A 24470-nucleotide genomic window follows, 5' to 3' on the forward strand; every position below is an offset into this window, starting at 1 on the left:
TATATTTTTTATATGTACTTTTGGGTACTATTCAGATTTTCTCTCTATTTGGCTAGGATTATTGCAGATCGAGAAACTAATAATCTAGAGAGTTTGGTTTTATAAGCTTTACATAATGTGAAAAAAACCTCCGCTATTACTTGTGGTGTGGATGGAATGGTACTTAAATGAGACAAGTAACTTTCCTTTCATACTCAAACAACCCTAAATGCTCATTAATATTAACGACTCCAACTAAGCCCTTTTATCCTTGTGAGGACATGATTGACTAAGAGGGAACTTCTAAGATAACTGAAGTTATTTGTTCTAGAATTTAACTATTTGATTATTCTAGCATTTTTCCTTCACAAAAATGATATGAAAAGAAATTGATCTCAAATCTTTACTTTGCATATTTCAAGTAGTTGTGTACTTTCAATAAATATAGTGATTCAAGATGGATGAAAGAATTAACCTATGCCTCCAAGCCATTTTGCTCAACCTTTTCTTTTGGCCCTATATAGGTTAAGCCACCTTGGCTATCATGTTATATCTCTAAACACGTCCATAGTGGAATATGAAGCCAATACAGTTTCACTATCAACTTCAAATTTTCTATTCTAATATTATTTGGATGAACCCAATGATACTCCACTATGAAGGAGATTTTGGTACAAAGAACTCTAAACTTTGAATTAAACTCTTACTATAAATTAAGTGCACACATTTAAAAGGTAGTCTTTGGGCTGCCTTTGCGTTGATGCATCTTGGTGGACTTGGATATATATTTAGGCAGAGAAAGATTGTTGCCATGCATGTAACTTTGTAGAAAGAAACATAATTAGGTAAATGATCTTCTTAAGATAAGCTTTATTTCTTTTTAAAGTCTTTAGAATGCAACACAATCTATATCGTACCTTGATGCATGGTATTTACTACATCATGTAGTGACACTAGCTTATTTAAATTAATATCTTTGCATACATCTAACAACCATGCACCAAGCTAACATTTTACCGTGATCCTTTTCTAGGCATTCTAATATGAAATGGTTCCACCTAATACTTTTGTTATTAGCTCGTGTGCTAAAATTTGAAAGAATGTAATAGGATACCGCCATAGGATATTGTTACATGGTTACCAAATAATATAAAGTTTGCTATACCAAAATGGGACAAGACTGTTATTTTGTTTTTATTTTGGTTTTGCACAATTTTTCTCAGAAAATTAACTAATCTTTTTATATCTCTATTTTTACATATATAACATAAGGAAAGCTAATATTAAGGGAAAAAAAGACTATAGTGGAACCTCCATAAGAAAAAAATCTATTTCCTCGGAGAAAGGGATGGAAAAATGCCCTGGGTCCTAAAAAGGATTCCCATCCTATATATATCCACAAATTGGGCAAAGATTGAAAAAAGAGAACCGATGGCTTATTAATTGTTTTACTCGGCTACCTTCTTTTTCTCTAACTTGCAAATTTCTAATTCTATCTCTGCTCACTCTATGTAAATCTCAAATCTTCCCACCCATACTCTTGCATAGACATTAAAGCATCTTCCTTTGATCAATCCAATCTCTCTCTTCTTTTTCTACTAATCACTTTCATCATTCCATCCATGACAAAAGATATTTAATTTTTCATATCTTTTAATACTTTTATAAGTTTTGCCTTTCTTTTTCACAAAACTTATTTCTTCTTTTTAAAAGCACATTAATATTTTTTACCAATAGGAAAAGGTATTCAAACTTTTTATTTACTTAATCTTATATCTGGATTTTGTATTTTTTTATACTTCTACTTTAATGTTATTTAATTTATAGTTTTTGTTTTTTAATTCTTTAATATTTCTAGGGAAATTATTTTTTATTTTAGTAAATTATTTATATTTATTTTTTAGTATAATGTGCATTAGACATGTAATAGAAACAATGAGTTTTGCACTTATATTTATAATATCTATTTTATCATTTATAATTATTTTTTATTTTCTATTATACATTTATTTTTTTAAAATATTTTTATTATTTTTATTTGATATTTTATCCTTTACTCAAAATCATGATAGTTATTGTTGTTATATTATCTAAATTTTTATTACTAAATGTGCATCGCATGTACCTACATGTAAGTTGTTAAAAACATAAATATGGTGAGGTTGTTGTGATGGAGGCAATAGGAGTGGTAGTGGTATTGGTGGCAGCGATAATAGTAATGGTATGGTAGAGACGGTGATAATTGCTACAACAATGGGATGGGATGATGCGGACATTGGTAATGTAGTGGAGGTGACAACAATGGCGATAGTGGTATAGTGGAGATGACGGTGCCGAGATGGTGGTGGGATGTCTGGATGTGGTGGAAGTGACGACAACAATGGTAGCAGTGTGGTGATAACTATGACAATGTTGCAACATTAGCAATAGTGGTGGAGGGGACAATAACAACGACGGTGGTGAAGACAGTAATGATGATGATGATAACAAACATGTTTTTTATTTTGAAATTTTTTTAAAAAAAACTTAGCGGTGTTTGGTGGTGGTGTTTAAGTTAGACGAGTTATTTTTAGAGTGAAATTTCTAAATTAACATTATATTGCTTATATTATTTAGAAAAAATTACTGAAACACCTTCTCAACTTAAAGTTGTTTTTATTTAGTACCTATTGAGATTAAAAAGTTCCAATTTGATTCTAAAAGTTACTTAAGTTGTTCAATATAGTCCCACAAACCATCTCCATTTACTTAAGCTTATGGAATTGCATCCTGTAATGGTCACATGACAATCTTAGCACAAAAATATCCTATAAGGGCTCAACGAAGAGGTCCGATGGTTCGACGTCGGAGCATGGTGGCAACATCAATCATAGTAAAGATAGAAACCCCTATTATACAATTTTTTTTTAAAAAAAATCTGTATAAGTCAATTGAGAATTTGAGATGGGGATTAGTATTTTCTATACAACTCAAAATAGGTGCAAACGGTTGCCTACAGAAAAATGACAGTAGACCATCCAAAATTGCCTTGTCATTGCAAAACCCTCATTGAGGAAACATCACAGCCTCCTCATGTAGAACCCAAGAGCAAAACAAAGAATAACAGAAGCAAGTTTAGAATGGGAGTCGTCCTCATGGTGGGAAAGTCTGAGGAGATCGAGAAGAAGGGGTGAAGCTGAACCTAATGAAGGACCACGTAGATCCAATCATGGTGGGAGAAGTGCTTTAAAAGAAGGATGCGACCTTCTCCAATCGCTCGATTCCTTATGCCATTCACTCGCTTAGCTACGTCGGTATCTCCATCCCATTGCTGCCACCAACTAAAGAGTGGCAGAGCCTTCACAACATTAACATATGCAATGTAAAAAAAGAAAGAAGACGATTTCTACAGTGCTCTAAAGGATAAAAAACTCTAGCCATCCGATTTGACATGAATGGTCAAGATTCGTCCACTAGCAACCGTCTGTAGCCAGTCATGTGCGTGGCTGGTATGGTAATTGTTTTTCAAAATCTAGGATCATTTTATACTGACAGAATGGTAGGGAGCATAATTTTGTGGAAGTTGAGGGACTTTTTCCGAATGGCCTTCTCCCCTCTTCGGCTCGATCCCTGCTCTATCGATGGAGACAAGTCTCTCACTCCGTACGACCTCACCTACTCCTTCTCGCTGGTGAAAAGCTTTTGCTTGGATGAAATGAAAAGAAGTTAAGAAAAAGCAAGGAGGATAGAGAGGGTGGATGATGCCAGAGAGGGTGGATGATGCCGGATGCCCCCGGAGCCGTAATACATAAGCGGCCCAATACATTTGGCGACCTAACGAGAACTCATTAAGAGCAATCTTTTTTTTTCTTTTTCCGTTTTATCTTTAAAACCTTTTCTGCAGTGGGCCGGCCTAAGGCGAACTCACTAAGATGCGTCTTTTTTGGACCGAGGCCTTAGGCGGCCACCTCAGTCGCCTAAAGATTAGGCCGACCCTAGACAGATAGAGGCAAAATGGTGGGGAGACAAGTAACGAAAAAAAGATGAGCACCAGCAAGATGGCAGGCAATAGCAGAAAGATGGGCAGAGAAGGTGAGAAGGAGAAGATGTCGAGGTGAATGATAGCAAAATGGTGAAGAGTCAGGGGACCGTAGGGAGGCAGCCGACGGCAAGAAGGCAAACAGCGGTGAGGAGGTGACAATGAGGAGGAGTAAGGTCCATGAGTGGGGCATAGATAGGGGTGGTGGAAGATGGATTGGAGTCATTTATAAATGTAAATGTCGGTGTAAAAGGGGAGATGGATTAAAACGTGCCGTACTAATGCAGTTTATAAATGTCAGTGTAAAAGGGGGAGATGTGTTGGAGTAGTCGAATAACTTTCTCAAGGTACGATACATTCAAAGATGCCCATCTTTGTAGATATCTAGTCTGTTACTGCCCATCATAAGTAGGCTTGCTAATTTCAAGGAATCCATCTCCAACCCTAGTTCCACCCCACAATGGACGAAACTCCAAGATCAACTCCACTTTTACTGGGGTGAATCCTTCCTCCCGTCCTTGTTTGCTCTCCTCCTTTCTCTGGCCGAGTATGTGTCATGCATGGGGTAAATACCAGAAAACTACAAAGGCAAGTAGAACAAAGGTACTCAAGTGGACTCTCTCAAGGGACAAGCTGGAGGCCAAGCACAGGCAGTCAACTTCTCTAACCGGACTCCTTGAGAATGATTGCTATTTGAAGAGTTCAATTAATTAGGATTCAGATTCAGATTAAGATTAGATGTATTATTGCAGGAGCATGTTTGATCATAGAAAGTTGGACTTTGAAATGGAAATGAGTAACTTTCATTCAATGAGAAATTCTATTCTCATTCTGATTTTAAGAGAGTGAAAAAATCCTATTCTCTCAAAACCAAATCTCTACTCTTTCCTAGAATTCAAATTCCACTCCAATTTCGGTCACGAACTAAACATATTGGACGATATGACCATTCTGATTCTTATTTTAATCCATTCCAATTTCGGTTCAGACTGCGAATCAAACACACCTTAGAAGTATACTAGTAATACCAACAAAAACACATAATAACTCGATCATCTAATTCTTTTGTTTCATCAGCCGACCAACCTACTTGACAGATTAAATTTCTTAGAAACGTCTAATGACACTGAACAGCTGGTGTCAGGAACTGAATCCTGACATGAAAGACGCAAGCATTGGCAAACTCCACATGGAAATGGATCCCTTTCACATTCGGCTCACCCTTGCACAAAGTTCACATTTCCAAGAATTGAAAACAACAAATGGCCTTCTTTTATGAACTCACTGCAAATATCTGAAGTCCCACGTTCCTTAGACCAATAAAACACTACATGAATCCATGTACGTGAAGATATCTCTGGTACAAGTTATTAGTGGCAATATATTTTACCAAGCTCAAAGGGAAGGAAATCCAAAACTTGCATGCTGAAGATTTCTCAAGTTGCACTGCAGGTTGAAATAAGACATGATGCTGAATGCCACCAACTAAAAGTTATTCTTTGACAAGCATTTCACTCTCCTTCGCTGAGGATGGGGACAATCAACGGCTTCAGCTGTGCAAGATATACAATTGCCCACCTAACAGTAAAAATAGCAGATGGTCATGAAAAATATAATGGAATAAACGTTTAAATCTGAGCAAATGTTTACTGATAACATAGTGGCATAAGGAAATGTTCCCCAGTTTCATGATAAGTAGTTTGGCGAACTGCCAGAAGAATTTCAGATTCAGCAGTTTTTCTCTGAGTATCAGTCAAAAAATCATAAAAAATAAATACATTCTGAAAAAAGAAAACTAAATTAAGCCATGAAAATCACACATTTAAAGTATTCAATATTTTGGAATCATTGATTGTATGGTTTTAGTATATTTGGAGTGAAATCTTGAAATTTAAAACTTAAAATTCTAGTACAAAAAGAAACAGAAATATGGTCTCTAATTATTTGACAGCAATCGAATGTTAGATATCTATGTATATCTGTGAGAATAACTGTATATCAATATGAACATAAAATAATTATAATACAGAGAATTTGCAAATATGACTTCGATTAGATCTATTTCTTTATAAGATTTGATCTCAAAACTCATAGACCCAATCTCTCTTAGGTGTAAATAGAGGGGGAAATGAACACTTTTTTCTTCTTTTTCATTCTATTTTCTTAATTTCCTCTTGAATTCCTTAAAGCCGACATCTAATGTGTTTCCAATGTTCTGAAAAATTGCAAAACATCTCTATTTGATCTTAAAAGTTCTTTCAAAGGCTGCATTAATCATTCATCATTTGGCAAAGTAGCACCTCTTGGTGATTGATTGTCCATTTTCGATTGTCCTGCCCTCACCCTAATTTCATCCAGAATATTTCCCATCCTAGTTCTCAAATATATATAGCTTTCTCATCTTTTCCCTTCTAATCGTTGATACAATCAATTTGTAATTGAATTACTCTTTCCCTTTATGAATTTGTATCATTCTAAGACTTGGGAGAACATTATTTGCTTATTCATTTAGATGTACTTAATAATACATGACGAATAATTTCTGTACTTGGAAAGTCTGAAAAATTACTTGAAGGACTAATTTGCATAGACCCAATGCTACTATTTAAAGTAGATTCTTCTTTGAAGTCCAAAAAATTGAAAAAGACCAAAAATCAATATTAAATACCCAAATATAATTAGATAAGTGAATGTCCTGATGACATATAATAGTCATATAATCAACATATTATAGCAAGGGTGATCAGTTGGAGTCAATTTGCATCCAGACAAAAACTGGCTGTGTCAGCAGAAATGCACAAATTTCCCTAGTGTCAGCCAAAGGTGATTCATTTTGGATGAAAAGTATCTGTTTTAGCTGAACTTAAAACCTTGTATTGATATTAAAGCACAAAGCACACTCGAGATCCCAAATAAGACAACATATATTATATGACACAAATAACAATATAATCTTCCTTTTTTTTTCAATGCATAAGATGCAGAATCATATTCTAAATCCTAAATGCCATCGAAACTGGCAGCTTTGTTTATATTTTTAACATACTATAACTTCCCTGCATCTCTCAAATTCGCATTCATTTCCCACGCAAAATGCACGTTTGTGGCATTGCAGGATACCTTTAGCCATTGTTTAGCTAGTTGTTTCATGTTTGTGCGTTCGTGCGTGCGTGCGTGCGTGCATGCGTGTGTGTGTGTGTGTGTGTGTGTGAGAGAGAGAGAGAGAGAGAGAAGAATAGCATGCCATTACAGCATACCATTGGCTACTGTGTAGCTGGCAGTTTCGTGTATGTGCACATTCGTGCCATTGCAGCGTACTTTTAGCCATTGTCTGGTTGGGGGTTTCGCGCATGTGTGCACGCGTGCATGACAAAGATAGCATGCCATTTTGCATGCATGCATGTGACAAGGATAGTATGCCGCAGGTGGTTTGAGGAAAGAGATGCCAAAAGGGAAATTTGAGAAAGTTTGCAAGGTCAGAAACCACATTTCCTAAAAACTCAGGGTTAATGCAAGTCACCTCAAAGGAAGATACAGTATCCCATATATAAGAAAGAACATTAAACAGCCTTACGGTCGATATCTGCCATGAAATTTATATGCTGATCGTGCCATGTTTCTATAGCATTTCCATGCATCCAAAAAGCTCCTAAAGATATTGGTCCTTCAATTCAGATGCAAGGGTGTGGAAGTTGGAATATATGAACAAGAGTTGTTCAGTTGATTTCTAAACCTAGGGTTTCCGTATATTGTTTAACAATTTGCATTGAGATACTTGTAGAAATGCAAGCAAACGTGAAATCTTCAATAATACATTCTTAACTATCATTTAGTAATCATTTGCATAATTAAAGAATTGTGTGCCAGTAAAGCATTCATGAAATGATCTCCTATACATATGCTTGTGCAAAAGATCATGTGCTCCACAATCTGCAAGCAAGGGGAAAACCTAATCTTGCATAAAATCTAAATTTGAACATTAACATGGAGCACATTTCGAATAAAAGTAGCAAATAAAGCAGTTTTTGGGGTCTATTTAGGACAGGTGGAAGCCCACTGCTTATACTAATTAAATATACCAAAAACTACAGAGGATTGATGGATATTAATAAAATATAAAGAATTTTGTTAGCTGCTTAATCTTAAGCTCAAAGTCATAGAAATCAAAACATTTAGATGACCCAACACCCCTAACCAAGGTATGACATACCGTACCGAACCGGATACTATGAAGCATACCGAACCAGTTCGGTACCGATATGTGGTACGGAAGGTGAACCAACGCTCGGTACATTGAACTGGACCCCATACCGGACATGCTAACATAGTAACAGGATGGCATCAGTATGGGGTTCGATACCGAGACGGTGTACCTTGCCCCTAACCAAGCAATTCCATGCAATTTACTAAGTGGGAAGCAGGATGCTAGCATGCAATTTCATTTGGCAACATATTTTGGGAATTGGAGACCATCTGGGTTTGTTAGGAAGAATGTCCAAAATAGGGTTCTTTTTTTCCCATTTGTGGTGAGGAGGGGACGTGGGATGGGCAGGTTGGTTAGCAAAATGAGCGTCTTGTAAAATATGACAAGCCATAATGAAACATCTACATTTTAATTCTTTGTTGGGGGGGACCCCAGAGTCCAGTATATATGCTCAACTCTAGGACCTCCCATGAGTCCCTTAAAAGCAAGCTGCTAAATCCTGAGATGCCATCTCTTGAAAAGAAAAAAAAAAAAGAGAAGGGGAGAATCCACAACGTGTACATGCATTGTGCTGGGGACTAGTTAAAATAATGTGTCAAAAATATTTTGAATATTGAACTTATGCCAATGCAAGAAACGGGAGAACTTACATCATCCAACAACATACTGTTGCGGTGACAACCAATGTAAAACGTAACCTGCATCACCAAATTAAAACAGTCATATGCCAATGAGCGTGGAAAACTTCTTTTAAAACAACCAAAACTCAAGATATGTATGCCAAAGCTGCTTAGAGTAGTAAATTTCAAAATAAATCGCACAATGCTCCAGTTATGGTCATTTAACCACAATCACCCCATGAGACACAATCCACACATTTGATGATCCAAATATAAATCTACTATTAAACTTTTGATGTATCTTGACATGGAAAGTGTTGAACTTATTAAATAAGTCTATTTTGGAATAGAATTTATGCATCAAAAGCTTTACATGAGATTATGGCATATCAGTCTTTATTTTAGTCACTTAATTTGGTTATCAATGGCTACATTATTTTTAATTTGACTCAATAGTTCAAAATGCTTCAGCAATCAAGTTGTTTCGTAAATGCTATAAAAGCGTAGTCTTGCATTTTGACTTACTACTTTTCTTCTTCACGGTAGTGCTATTGCTGCAATTATGAGACTTCATCAACTTGATTAACATAGCTCTAATCATCTTCTTAATGGGCGAGCTCAGTTGAGGCCTTTCACAAGATGACTCTATATTTTATCCAAGAAGAGAGGTGCAGTGCCTTTAGCTATTGCTTTAACCATCCCCCCCCCCCAAAAAAAAAGAATAGAGAGATATTTTATAGCTTTATATTAATAAACAAGATTGTCTTGATGCATCAACATCGACAATCAAAACGGATCAAGATGAATATTTTTTAATTCCTCTTACCGACTTCGCTTAAGAATTGCGAAATTAAAAAGCGGTCGACCCCTATTTTGAACGAAACAGAAAAACGGCTATGTAAGTCGCAAAAGAGCCCGACGCCGGCCTCCCTCCCTCTCTCCCCTGCCCTCTCTCTCTTTTCCTTCACTTTCTCCGCCTCCGGCAATGGATTTCGTTTCCGTTGCCGGAACCGTACCGGTGAGCCACCGGTAAGGTGCAGAACAGCCGGAACCGTCCGATTCGGGACGGTTCCGTCAACGTTGAACCACAGACATAATAATTTTATGAGGCAGTTCATATCTAAAGTGGCAAATTCCCCTTTGTGTGGAGCCTCGGGCTCTTTAGGAGACATACTCAAGGCCTTGTTCCTTATCTATATGTTACTCTTCTATCAACTACAAGAGAGCGTACAAAGTTCTGAACTGGTTTGATGGTTTAAGGAAATGAAGAAAAGCTCATCTACCACTCAAGGATTTGTTCAAGAGAATGATATGCACCATCACAAGAACTTCATCCTTTTGGTGAAGCAGCATTACTTGGACAATCTCATCCATCTTCAAAAAATTGTCTTGACACAAATCTACAGATGGATATACATCAAAAGTCTAAATATCTATTAGAACCTTGGATTGTGGTTAAGACTGGTTGAGAGTCAAATTTTTCCAACATTGAATCTGTCTCACAATATCTAATGATAATTAGAAGTGGAATCTATTTGTTCTTGTATGGATGAAGGCATTAAAAACTTGGTGAAATGTCATATAACTTTTGTTCTTGAGCTATATTTCAGATTCTAATTAGAAATATCTATTATAACAGCAATTGCAACATGGCAAATTATCAATCTTAAAATTCATGTTTTATAGTGGCGACGACTTTCAAAAGTCTGAATCATCACTACATTTACTAGCAGAACACCTTTTCAACACACTTTCAATCACTTTTCACATATGAAATGACAAGCAACATTGCTGTGGCTATTTGAGTTAATCATTTCTGAATACGTCAGCACTAACATCAAAGAAGCACTTCTCAGTTATAAGTTAGGTGAAACAACTTCATAAGTATTATATTTTCAATATTTTCAATTCAACAATATGAAATAACTCATTATATACTTCTCGTACATATCCTTGTATCTTGTATTTTTGCTCTTGCCACATGATACTTGGATACACATCTGATCTGATTCTCATGTCCGTGCCCATGCATTTTGGTGGTGAAGACGACTACAATTTATCCTAGTTTTAGTTGTCACAATTTGTACTAAATTTATTAATCAAATTGATGTGAAGAATGACTTTTATCATGATGATTTTTATGGGGTCTAAGATGCAACACCCAAGTGTCTGTTGCCTTTATGAAACCATGTATGCACTCAAGTAAGTTTGTGTTGTCATTTGAACACTTTGGGTGATTCTTTGTTGTTCTTTTGGCATAATTCTTCAACAAAGTAGCAATTACTTTTGTTATTCTCACAAAATATTCGTTCAATAAGATAGCTATTGTCCTACCCAATGTCGATGATAATGCTTCAGTGATGCACGTAGGAAGCAGTTCTTAGAATTTTGAGAAGAGACTTGGGCCTTTTTACTACTTTTTGGGTCTTGAGTTGTATGCTATCTCCCAAGATACAAGTCCTTGTTTCAACAGAAATATAAGCATCTCTGATAAGCACCACCATGATGGATACTCATAGCATTGGTACAGTAGTGGATCTCCATTAGAGGCTTCATCACACTAGTCATCCTCTATAATGAGTAGCATATGCTTGGTACGTTAGCTTGCTACTGAATTTCTTAAATTGACTATAATAATGTTCAAGTGTTGAGCAAGTTTGTTAGTCCCCCACATTCCAATTCATTAACTGCAATTATTGCAAATCATTAATATCATCTTAACATTAGAACAATTCTCCATACCATCATACAACTACTGAGAGAATAATGCTTTGAACAACATGCATCTTAATTGGTTCCCAACATGAGTTTGAGATGAGAGGCCTCTTGATCCTCAGCTATTCTTTAGATTTTGAAATTGTCTTTCTTTTTCAAAGACACTTGCTCTCATAACAGAAATACAACTCATCCCTAATCAACCAGTCTGTAATAGACAGCCATACTGCTAGTATACCAATGAAACAAAGCCTGAGCTAATAGTAATATATATCCAAATCCGATTCAGCATTGTCAACTTGCAAGTCGCTTGTTGGACTGACTGCGACATTGTGCTTGTGATGCTAGTGTCGAGCAAGTTTGTCAATTAATTGGTTTTATTACGCATTCTTCAGTACCTTTATGGAATTACGAATTACTTTCCCTTGTCCTTTGCCTTTACGTGAAGGCTAGGTTGGGGCCTCCAATTATAACAATTTTGCTATGCACCAAATACTTCAACACCATAGGCTTGATGATCTATATCTTCTTGAGATATTCCCTTATCTTGGCAGAATTGAAAGCACAATGTGTCGTTTTGCTCCATTAACCAACGTAATAACAATGCATCATGGTTAAATTTCTACTAGAGGTCATCTAGCCTCATTACCTTCTCTTAATGTTGGTGCTGCACATATAAATCTTGCTGACATGATACATGCTTTTACATTGCTAACAAACTGATTTGACGAGTACGGGCGCATTAGAATCAACTACCACTTTATCCAACATGTCTACCATGGTAATGTCACTTGCATCCAGTCTACTGAGTTGCTGGTGGACCTCTTAAAACCAGTACTGCAAACAAACCACCTACTAAGCACCTGATGACTACTTGCTAATTAGGCAACGAGTATGAGGGAGATATTCGATAAACCCAGATCAGACTAGATTTCACATGCATGCATTATGTCTACACTTCAGTGGATTGAGTGCTCCGCATATTTCAATGCGTAAAGTGTCAACCAATAGAATGATATGAAGAGGCAGACTAACATAGAGTCTAAATCATTGAGAAATCCTTTGTGTTAATGGCTTGTTCCTAATCTAAATTCTCCATTGTTAAAACCTTCAAGTTCCCAATATTCTTTTTTCCATATAACTGCCTTCATGAAGTTCCTTTTAGTTTTCCCAGGAAACAACAAATTGACTCAAAATCACTTGAGAGCTACTTATAGGGTCAGAGGAAGCTGCAACATCAGAAAACTGATGCAGCATTAAGTTCATTCTGACATGTTTAAAGTAAAAATACCAGATAGGAAAGATGAGTTATGTATAAGTTGGAGAACAAGTCAGTTTTCTTAGTTCAAGACTAGAAGCACTAAAGTTTAATTTCATTAGATGAATCAGCTTGGTACAATACTAGGATCAGAGGATGAGATACTATTTTGAAGGTGAAAATAACCATCATAGTCTTATGTAATAATATTTCTTTTATACTTTTAGGGTTGATCCAAAAAGACATGATAAAAAACGAAAGCTTTACCAGGTCATAGATATATCAGTTAAAGAACAATCCAGTTTTCTTACTAAAATGAGGATACTTCAACTTGCTAGACAGAACAGCTTGAAATGATGTCTAAATCTAAAACATCAGCAGATGGGATACCAATTTGGGGGTTAAGCATAACAATTATATTCTCATATGATAACATTTCTTTACAGATTTTTTCAGGACTGATCTGAAAACATATGCCAAATGCAAAAGGTTTAGTATTTTATATATATTATAGCTGCGGAAGTCCAGGGCCAAGAAATCATCAGAAATCATGAAAGAAGAAGACCAACCATGAAGCAGCATCATACTTTAATCTCTGTACCTGCACTGCCGCAATTCTACCATAGATTTTTCTAAAGAATCCATGTTTATGTTCAGGTACCATTGAAGCTCAACCTCATCCGATATCAATCCTCTGTTTATATCAAACCACTGACAAATATATTCTTCATTGACCCTCGACAGCGGATCTATACTCAGTCAGCTTGAGTTTCCTCATGTAGAACTACCTCATGGAGTACTCCAATTTATACGTTCTTCTCACAATCCTCTACATATTCCAACTCTCTCAATGATAGATGGACTCTCGCATCTCTCTCACACATCTCCCCCAGCCTCACCAACCATTATAATGCCTTTAGGGAAATCAATATCGCTAACATCATCGAGAGAACTCTCATAAAAGCTTATTAGAGAGGACCTCTTGATGAGCAACTTGAGATTTATGTCAATATTTTTTTTTCAGACGCATGTTGTTTATCCTTAAAATTCATATAGAAGGAAAAAGAACCATACATGTCTTACCTATGGGTATGCACTATCCTCCTTACACCTTCGCCCCCCCCCCCCCCCCCCCCTCCTCTCTCTCTCTCTCTCTCTCTCTCTCTCTCTATTTTGCTTTCTTTTACATCATATTATTCTATCTATTTTGATTGCTCCTATATATGTGCATCTTTTATAGTTATTTTATTAAAAAAACTCTCTAGGGCTGGTAAACGAGCAAGTTGTTCACAAGCCAGCTCGTGGTCAGCTTAAAATTTGGCTCGACTTTAGCTCGCTCGCTCAGCGAGCTTTTGCATAAAACTTCTGAAACTCCTTACTTTTACTTTAGTTTTTGTTTCTGAAAGCAATAAATTTTTGCTACCTAAAGCTCCAGAGCCTAGAGGCTTGGCCGAGATTTTTTTTTTAAAGTTCAGTTAAACTTTCTTCTTGGATTTTTGAAAACAAAAACAGAAAACAAAAGAAACACCAAACGGGCCACTAATGATTCAGAATTCTGTGCCGTAGTTTTAGTTCTTTTCCTTTGTCCTCTACATAAATAAAATTGAGAAAGCGAAATATTTTGCGCATAGACGCAAAAACAGAAAAAACCACAAACATCATAGATCAAAAGATGCTGATGCATCCAAAATTCAAACATTACACACAAAATCTGCACTAATTTTTATCCAAGGTTAAGGAGATTAGACTGTGTCGAGGTGATCCAACTCCAAAAGGCAATCCAAAACACAAATACGACGGAGTCCTAATAAGAGTCGACGGTTTCCGTTAGATTTCCTCATCCGAAATCGTAATCCAAGACAACAAAAGAGAGCGGGAGAGGATAGGGAGACGTACAGATTGATGGAGGGGCCGCCGTTGAAGCAGAGGCGGACGGATAGGGCGGCGACGACGCCCGCCACGAAGAAGATGAGGGTCGTCACCAAGAAGCCCATCGCGAGCGATTCCGACGATGCGACGGAGCGAATCCGACCCAAAAAAAAAAGGAGATTGGATGTCTCGTCGTTAGTTTGGGAAAAGAACCGTGGAGGTTTTGTCCCGTTTGCTGTGGGTTGGCAAGGGATCGGGTTGGAAGGATGGGGTTGGTCTGATACGAATCGGATCAAAAATTTATCCTCGAACCCAAATTATCCATTAAATAAATTAAAAAAAATAATTAAAATATTTTATTAGGTAGATAATTTTATTGATTAGGTTGAATTAGGTTAAATAGATTAAGTGAATTTTAAAGGGCCCGATAGATTTAAATAGATTATATTGGTCGGATCAAGCATGTTAGATAGATTTTAAACAAGTTTTGAATAGATCTAATAAATTTAGTCATGACTGATCCAATTATTAAAAGAGATTTAAACCCGAACTCTACCTATTTAATAAATGGATCTAGGACCTCTAGATGGGTTGTCCATTGTTCACGCTATATTTTAACTTATAATTGGAGCTTGAAGGTCGGTTAAATGATGACCACATGCAGGACCGGCCTAATTCTTAGACGACTGAGGCGGTCGCCTAAGACTCCGGCCCAAAGAAGGCCCACCACAGAAAAGACTTCAAAGATAAAACAGAAAGAAAAAAGGCTTTTCTTAGTGAGTTAGCTTTAGACCGGCCCACTATAGGAAATGCCTTAAAAGACAAAATAGAAAGAAAAAAGGCCCCCTCTTAGTAAGTTCGCCTTAGGCTCCCAAATGTATTGGGCCGCTCCTGACCATATGGCATAGGATAATAATAAGAAACTGGTCTTAGCATTGTCAAGTATGCTATAAGGGTCAACTTTGATGCGTCAGTGCAGGCGTGGAAGTCACTAACTAAAAGATAGGAGAAGATCAACTAAAATGGTTACACATAATGAGACCCGAGTATAGTGGGCTGATCAAGTCCTCACCAAGTACTAAGCAAGATGGATAGGATCATGACTAAAAGGGATAGGTCGAATCAGGATGAGTGATGGATTGAGGCTTGGACCTAGTTCCAAAGATAATTGGTATAGGTTGATTATAAGTATGGCTTATTGAATAGGGTAAATAGTGATTTAAGAAGCCAATCGTACCTTATGTTGAATGAAGCCTCTGAAGCAAGACAAGAGAGAGATAAAAGCAGTTGTTAAAAGATCGGGACGTGGAAGGTGGAGATGTGCAAAACCGGTTATGACAACCATCAGAAGAGAGTGGACGAGGTAGCAACTGCTAATATGGACAAATGTTGGTATTTGGAAAAGACAATTGTTCAGAAGTTAAGAAGAATATGTATACATATGAAATTGCAATCCTGGGAAGGGCCAGCTTAGCCACCAATTGAATCAATTACCAATTTTTTTATTAGTTTATCTTCCAATTTATTTTTAGCATTTTCAATTCCCAGTTCATAATTTGTTGCTCGTAGGTCCTAGATGCTGCTCTCTTCCCTGAAAATATGGTACTCTGGTAGCGAAAGATCTTAAAGGTCAAGACAGTAATATCTACTTCCATTTATCCTCTTTCCAATTTAGATACTGATGGCATGCCCGCATCTCTATCCAACCAGATCCGTTAGCTTGCTCTCCATCCTAAGGAGAAGGAAAAAAAGAAGCACCAAGACTTGTTTATGCTCGAACTTGTTTATGTCAAACCCAAACCTGCTTAAAAGCAGGCTCGGCTGACGGGCCAAGTTTTATATTGCCACTAGGTTGGAAACTGGGAGATAAGGAGGATGCCAACTTCTTGTTTTATACCAAACGTGGTATGGTATTACTTGTAATTGAGCAGATGACACTTAACTTCTTTTATTAGCTAAGTAATCCATAGATTTTGGTTCGCTTCTCTAAAGACTCGTTTGGTTTGCATGAAGAATTTTTTTATACTGGAATATTTTTTTAGAGAAGATAATATCTAGGAAAGTGATTTTTACATATTTGGTTAACCATGAGAAAGTAGCATATTCCAGAGAGGCTTATGTTTGGTTGAGCATTTATTTTCCTAAGAAAGTTGTGTAATATTCTTATTATGCCCTTAATAGATTTTATCCCATTATATCTAAAAGCTTAGGGGTGTTTTTGGAAAAAAATATCTCAATTTTCAGTTCGTAGGAACTGAGCTTTTTCATGTCCTATATAGATTTTTCTTTTCTATGAAATATAGGAATTTTATTTCTATAAAAAAGCTACTTTTTTTATCCCTCTAATTTGAAAATTTCAACCAAATATAAGACATTTATTTATTTTTTTGTTGGCCATACTTTCCTCTCTCTCCTCTTTCTAGAAACCACACGAGTCCATTTGTAGCTAGCAAAGCATGCAATACGTACTTGATTTGCCATATATCTTTGAAATTGTGAATATGAGATGAGATGAAACATCAAACATTCAGAGCTATTTATACTGGATGATTAATAGTGAATCACCTCCCAAACCTAAGAGACCCGATAAACATAAACTGCCACATATTAAGCCTTCCTAGGCTACCTTTAGCTCAACATTAAGGACTGAGCACATTAATGATATACTCAAGATGATCTTTAATTACGAATAGCACTAGCCAAAGAATACTTATATGATCCATCAAAGTTCACTTTAAAAACACTTAGGACTCGTTTAGTTCGTAGGAAACAAATGAGAAAAAGTGTGGTCAACGGAAAAATGAAGAAATGCCTCTTATTTGGTTGAAGTTTTTAAAGAAGAGAGATGAAAAAGTAGCATTCCTATGGGAATAAGATTTTCATGTTTCATGCAAAAGAAAAATCCACGAGGAACATGAAAAAGCTACTTTCCCACCAGTTGGAAATTGGGATTCTTTTTTTTTCCAAAACTATTCTTAAGCCATAAAAAATTTATGAATAAGATCTTTCCTTTATTAAGGGTATAATAGATATTTCATACAATTTTCTCAGAAAATAGATGCTCAACCAAACATAAGCCACTCTGGAATAGTCACTTTTCTATGGTCAACCAAATATGCCCAAATCATTTTTCTAGACATCATATTCCTAGGAATCAACTTTCTAAAAAAAATATTCCGATACAGAAAAATTCATCATGCGAACCAAACGAGTTCTTAAGGGATGAAGAAAGCTAGCTAACCTTAATTCGATAATGGGTCATGAAAACCAGAACCTTCATAGGGCCTTGCTATTGTAATGAATTTCTCTTCAAATGTAGGAGAAAAAATCTTTAGCTAGGAATTTAGGACTATCAGAGATCATCCAAGTTGTATTAATCTTACCTTCAAACAATCATTCGTTCCTACTGCACCATATTAACCAACAACTACACAGAACTCAAAGCAATAGTTTCACGAGATCTATCATTCCCTGTGGCACAATGTATCAAGTTCTCAATAGAACTAGCAGTTATATTCAAATTGTGCTTTCCATAAGGTTCTCTGTACAATTTGGCTATAAATCTCCTTCAAGTAGACCCTATTACTTTCAATCCTTGAAAGAGTTCGAACACTCCAGAACCTTTTTATAGAAGGGGTCGTGGGGGTACACTCACAAGCTCTTTTTTATAATTAAACAAGATCGTTATCCATAGCCTTGTCCATGAGATAGGTTTCTAGCACCTTAGCTAGGTGACAATTTCATAATAAGCCCTAGGTCAGAGAGGGTCCACGAACACTAGGCTTTAAACCTTATAGTTTTGTTCTTCTTTTAGAAATAAAAGGAGGAAATACCCGCCTTCCAAATGTATCATTCAAGACTAAAACCTAGAACTTCCTTAGAAAACGAGGGGTACATGACCACTCAACCTTTAGCTTAATAATTATGAGGCTGTGTTTGGTATCTAGCCATGCTATTCATCTGACAATGACATACATTATTAGACATTTAGCCTAATTACACATAGATTGAGTAAATTTTCATATGATGCTACAAACGTAAGCATTCAAGAATCTGCTAAGAGTAATGATATGTTCTTTGCATATATAGTTAGAAACCCACAGCATCATGGATACATGACAAAGATAAGATATGACTGACACTGTCAAATGAAAATGACAATCAAAACCTATTTGTTTGCTCATGAAAGTCCTCACTTTTTTAATTTGTTGGACTCTTCACCACTAGATGAATAAGCTTGGTGGAAATTTTTGATCAAGACATAGCAACAACAACAACAATAATAATAATAATAAAGCAAAGCTGCTACCTCTTGTATCAACCATTACAAAATAGCAAACTGAATTTGAAATGAATGTGGCCATGTCTCAAGCTCTCCCAATTCTAAATGTTTATTCTGATTCAATTTAAACAATATGCCACAATTGCAATTATTTAAATAAAAGAATTGGTATTTCACCTCATTTTGCTGGAATAATGTGGCTTAAAAACACAATAAGAGAATTTAAGCAATTCAATAATCTCAACTCTCAAGAACCTCCATCTCACTTTTCTCACTTTCTCTGACTAAAGCCAGCTAAGAGAGCCAAACAATTTGCATCAAGACAAAGAACAAAAACTCGAATAAGTTTTGTAATTCCACATGCTGTGTATTATATGGTACACTACAAAAATGAACATGTTTTTCTTCCATCAACCAAAGGCGGTCTCTAGAATTGAACATATTTAAGTACCTTCCAACAGCTCTTACTTGCCACCAAGACTGTTTTAGTGGATTAGCATCCATCATTACTAGTCTCCAGTGCATTGTTTTCTGATGTAATTTGCGAGGCCATGGATGTCAATGTGAAGTTGTCACTCAAAAATCTAGCAGCCATCTGTGCTGATTAAGATTCACAGGGTACATCCTTTGTCTTGTTACCTCTCGCCAACTTTTGAACAAACAGCTCGCCTGCTCTATAGGAAGACCGAACCTAGAATTACCAACAAAGGAGTCCAAGTTTCTTAAGCAAAAACAGGAACTTGAAAGAACGAACTGAAACTTGTTTCCATGCAGGTTACAATTGAAGATGAGAAGATCAATAGTTTTAAGAGATATAGTGCATTAAGAAATCACAGTGTAGTGAAATTATTGCATTATCCCTTTGGCAGGGTAAAAAGGGTTCACCAAAGATGATGGATGACATTGAGACCGAATCATGTCACTCAGAAGGGCAAATAATTTCAGGTGCTAAAAGCATCAAACAACTAGATGGTTACAGATGAACAACTAGTTAATGATTTTATTGTTTTGAACAGCTCACTTTAACCTTCAAAAGAGTACATCGAGATGATTACTTGTTCATTAGTTAAAAGAATGAGTCAGAGCATAAATTTTCTGACAGATATAAGGTACCCAATTTTTCCCTTAAAAAAAAAAAGGAGCAAGCCAACTAATATGAAGTATGAATTGGTTTACCATTGGTCCACTGGCAACATAACGGAAACCAACAGATTCCCCATAATCCTTCCAGAAAGCAAACTTCTCAGGAGTCACATATTCTTTGACAGTCAGGTGCAAGGGTGTAGGCTGCAAAAGCTCTCAGCATTTACAACAGCTAATTAAAGGAACAAAAAACTTGATTGAAATGAACTGCTTGCTTGCTATCTAACCTGCAAATACTGTCCTAAAGTCAGAATATCAACACCAATGGCCCTTAAATCAGCCATAGCTTCCTGAACCTCCTCATCTGATTCTCCAAGTCCTAGCATTATAGAGGACTTTGTAATCATCCCTTCCTTGCAAAGCTTTGCATGCTTCAGAACAGACAAGCTCTGCTCATACCTGCCCCAGAAACAATGACATAGTCAATGCTATTAGAATATCTAATCTACTATATAACACAAATTCTGGAATGGAACATTTGTGAAGCTCCTGTCTCAGCATTGCTCGTGTCATACTCTAGTATATATAAAAGAAAGGATCCATGACAAGAATCTGTTCTGATGCATTTGTTGGTTTTTTATTTTAGGTTGGGCGGGGTTGGGGGGGTGGGAAGTAGAACCTCCGGGAAAAGAAACTAAAAATAGAAATTAAATCCTGGGAAAAGAACCACCGTAGCTGTCACCAGTGAGTTGACATATGGTGGGCAAAAATCGATCCCAGTAAAATCAAAGTTCCCGGGACACTTTGACCTGATCTTCCACTTTAAAGGCAATAGATCCATTCCATTCAATCTTTTACTACAACAATTAGTGCCATGTCTTCAAAATCAGAAGCCTTCTGCATGGTATGTCTTAAGAAAGATCTGCAGTTTGAATTGCAATTCCGAGAAATAAAGCATGAATTTGTAACATTTACAAGAACTCACGTCATAATCCTTAAAACTAGTCAAGAGGAAGCTGTTCAAGTCTGCAACCAAGTTCAGCCAGTCCATGTTACTTGATTAAGTGCTTTGCAGAAGATATGATAGTCTTGAAGGATGTTTTGGATGGTTTTATAGTCCTGTTATTTCCAAAAAGATAGAAAGTAGAGAAATCGAGGGAAAGCCTACATTTTAGGGAATGCAGGTAGACAAAAAGTTTCAGTGCGTCTTCTTTGAATAACTCAAACTATGAAAGGGATCGAGGCTGACACCAGTTCTTGACTTTGGTAGCAAAACCGTTGCTTGCAAATTTAGTGGACGTTAATCAAGGGAACTACTTTTTGAAACGACTACAAGATTGTTTAGACTACTAAGTTAAGAGAACTTTGCCCATGTTTGCATCATTTGCTTAAATTTCTTGTTGGACCCAATGTAGCTTTCCTGAGGTAGATTAGATGGAGGGAAATCCATAGGTAAGTAGACACATAATGGCGAGCTGCAGGAGTTGACAACAAATTTGACTTTAATTAGTTTTATGAAGAATGGAAGGGGATATGGCAGAGACAACGGTAAAAAATTTAGATTTCTCAATTATCTATCAAAAGGTTAACCACATGAGAAAAGGATGATTCATCCAAGACAATGTATAGACAAGTTAACATCTACATTAGATGAAAAATATTAGATTATTTATAGAAGACTTCAATAAAAATTAGATACTATTTCATAACAAAGCACTTTGGAAGTTCAACCAAAAAAATAATGATTCCTAATAGTAGAAACATGAGTGCTTCTTACCCTGCTCGAGGATCTCTAACAATTCTCTGCAGGCGCCTAACAGTTTCGATGTTGTGGGCAAATACGTCTAGCCCAGAATTTACCAAAGTTGACACAGCCTCTAGATCGCCTCGAAAGTCAGAAGTTAAACATTCGACCAAAATTTCAGGCTTTAGGTTCTGCACAATAACCAACTAGCATTTCAGTAAAATGAATTGTAGAAAACCCAGATACCTATTGGAACTTCACCTCATCATGCATCATCTGTATAGGAGGAATGCATTACGAACCTAGCAGTAACTATGCAAAAAAAATTAAAGTTATTTTTCTTAATTAAGAAAGAGGTACTGAGGTATGTTAATGAACCTTAATGGCTTTGACTGTCTTAGCAAAGTGGCCACTTCCACCATCAGGAAGGTCATCACGATCAACACTAGTCAATACAATATATTCCACACTGCCAAAAACACAAAGAGAAAGCAAGTTGTTGAAAATTCTATAAGCAACTGTTTTTTTTTTTTTAATGAAACTTGGTCAGGTACAAATCTGGAAACTGAAACCTTGTACATCAACTTTTATTGCACCTTATTTTTCAAAAATGTATTAAGGGGGACAGCACTTTAATCAGTTGCTATAAGATGTTCAAACACTCAAGAGACAACTTAGATTCTTAAGCACCGATTTTACATCAGCAAATTTTAAATTACTGCAAGACTATAATCTCAGCATGAAGAGAAAAGCCTACCCCCAACTTGCAATTGCCCTAGCTGTGTTTTCAGGTTCCATAGCATCTGGTGGTGGTGGGTTTCTGCTTGTTTTCACAGCACAAAATCTACATCCACGGGTGCAGGTATCCCCTAGAAGCATGATAGTTGCAGTTGCAATACCATCCCCTTCTCCTCCTGCTCCTCCTCCTCCATTCCAACACTGCACCCAAAAGAAAGCAAATCATGATGAGCCAGCTTGTCAAGCATATTATTTCTAACAGATTCCATGTAACTTTAAAAAACACATACACACATGCAAAAGGAGTGCATTCAAGAAAATACATACATGCTTGATACAAGCATTCTTCTTTATTCCACAACATTGCTACAATTAGACTCTTATAATGAAGGAGGAAAAGGAAAGAAAAACCCACCTGCTCCTTCTAGCCATGACAGAAGACCACAAAACTTTACAACATGAAACAAAAAAAAAGCTCATAAAATTAAAGAAGGAAATTTCTAGTGAAGTATTTGAAAATAAACATGAAACATTACAATGGCAATAATTTTAATCAACGAAGAACAAACTATGGACCGAGAGCATATCAAAGAACAAGGCATATCTTTCATTTATCCCGTCTACTCAATACCTTCACTTCCACTTTGTTTAAGTCACTGAAATTCTAAACTTGCCGTGAATAAGAACTACTCAAGCATCTACAACAATATCTTGAAACAAGTACAAAAGAAGGGCAAAAAAAAAAAACATAACTGCCCTAAATAAAAACCAAATCAAACATTTTAGCCACCACAGAAAGCTATAGAAGTTACAAAAAGAAGATGAAAACATCAATAAAGTACCATTTTTCCTGAATTAGAAAAGGCTTAAAGTCAAAAACATCTATCATATTCACCAAAGTCTAATTAAAGAACAGACATATGTTTACAGATAATAAAATAGCAGAAGCTCATAAACCTCCATTCATGACCTAATTCCAAAACTAGCAAACACACAACAAAGAGAGAAAAAAGCGCATTTTGGGGTAGAAATCAATGGAAAAAGAACATTTGACCTCTCCAATGTTGGGGCATTGGGCTTCCACGCAAACAGTATTCAGCTTCAACTTGGAGAGAGACTCTTGAAGCTTCGCAAACTTCTCACCTTGCGGCGCCCTCTGCCGCAACCACTCCGGCTTCCTCACGCTCGGATTCCGTCCCGTGTGCAGTCCCATTCCTCCCGGATACGGGCCCCCAGGCCCCTTCGAGATCGCCGGGGACTCGAACAAATTCTTCGAAGAATCCACGGCATTAGATCGAACAATAAAGGCAGATCTGGGGGAATTCTGGGATCTCGGCTTCGGAGAACAGATTGGAATCGGCGAAACCAAGGGATTGGCGAGCGATTTCTGAAACATTATTACTGTTCGAACGATGAGAAATAGAGGATTAAAACCCTAGAATGGATCGAAGGAGAATAACGAATAGAATGACATGGACGAGGACATCGAGGCTAGAAGGGTTATCAACGATTTGAAGTTGGACTGATTGTGGGTGGTTTGGCGATTGCGATGAAACCGATGCTGATACGAGTCCTCTCAAACCTAGGTTACTCCGCCTTCACCGTCCCGGTGACGGGCAGCAGCCGAATTCGGCAAACAAGAACCCCACGATTAGAAGTTTACACGTGTGAAACGGACCGCACGTTTCGTCATGAAGCGCTCTAGGCTTGCCATGCATCCTCATGCGTTCAAGGTCGGAGGGTTATACGTGAGACCAAAACGACCACCCACCCAAAGTTTGTGCCTTTGTAGCCCAGAGTGAAAGGCTTCAAAGCATTCAGTCCCATGTAGAAGCACAGAGTAATGCTACTCGAACTAGCACACGCCGAGATTCGTTGTCTCGGTATCGAACTTCGTATCAATACTATATTAGTATAATATCAGTACAATAGAAAATTTTTTTGGCATACCAAGCATTGG

The 24470-nt window shown here is 36.8% G+C and overlaps 2 protein-coding genes across 3 annotated transcripts; both read right to left on the reverse strand.

Annotated features, from left to right (window-relative positions):
- Positions 1–5236: 5236 nt before the first annotated feature.
- Positions 5237–14905, reverse strand: LOC103709818 (V-type proton ATPase subunit e1-like). The gene is made up of 3 exons (XM_008795324.4): positions 14691–14905; positions 8852–8899; positions 5237–5575 (listed from the first exon to the last, which is right to left on the reverse strand). Exons 1-3 carry the CDS (start codon positions 14786–14788, stop codon positions 5509–5511), a joined length of 213 nt encoding a protein of 70 aa, XP_008793546.1. The 5' UTR covers positions 14789–14905; the 3' UTR covers positions 5237–5508.
- Positions 14906–19096: 4191 nt separating this feature from the next.
- On the reverse strand, positions 19097–24259 carry LOC103709819 (lipoyl synthase 1, chloroplastic). Of its 2 annotated transcripts, none has more exons than XM_008795326.3 (7): positions 23565–24259; positions 22530–22711; positions 22151–22241; positions 21806–21963; positions 20316–20487; positions 20122–20232; positions 19097–19619 (listed from the first exon to the last, which is right to left on the reverse strand). In XM_008795326.3, the coding sequence occupies exons 1-7, from the start codon at positions 23904–23906 to the stop codon at positions 19581–19583; spliced, it is 1095 nt and encodes a 364-aa protein (XP_008793548.2). In that variant the 5' UTR covers positions 23907–24259; the 3' UTR covers positions 19097–19580. The 2 variants fall into 2 exon arrangements, with proteins under 2 accessions (XP_008793548.2, XP_008793547.2); XM_008795325.3 differs by having other exon boundaries at positions 19097–19636; positions 23565–24254.
- Between the last annotated feature and the right edge of the window lie 211 nt (positions 24260–24470).

The sequence above is a fragment of the Phoenix dactylifera genome, chromosome 16 (assembly GCF_009389715.1).
Source record: "Phoenix dactylifera cultivar Barhee BC4 chromosome 16, palm_55x_up_171113_PBpolish2nd_filt_p, whole genome shotgun sequence".
NCBI classification, from domain to species: Eukaryota; Viridiplantae; Streptophyta; class Magnoliopsida; order Arecales; family Arecaceae; genus Phoenix; species Phoenix dactylifera.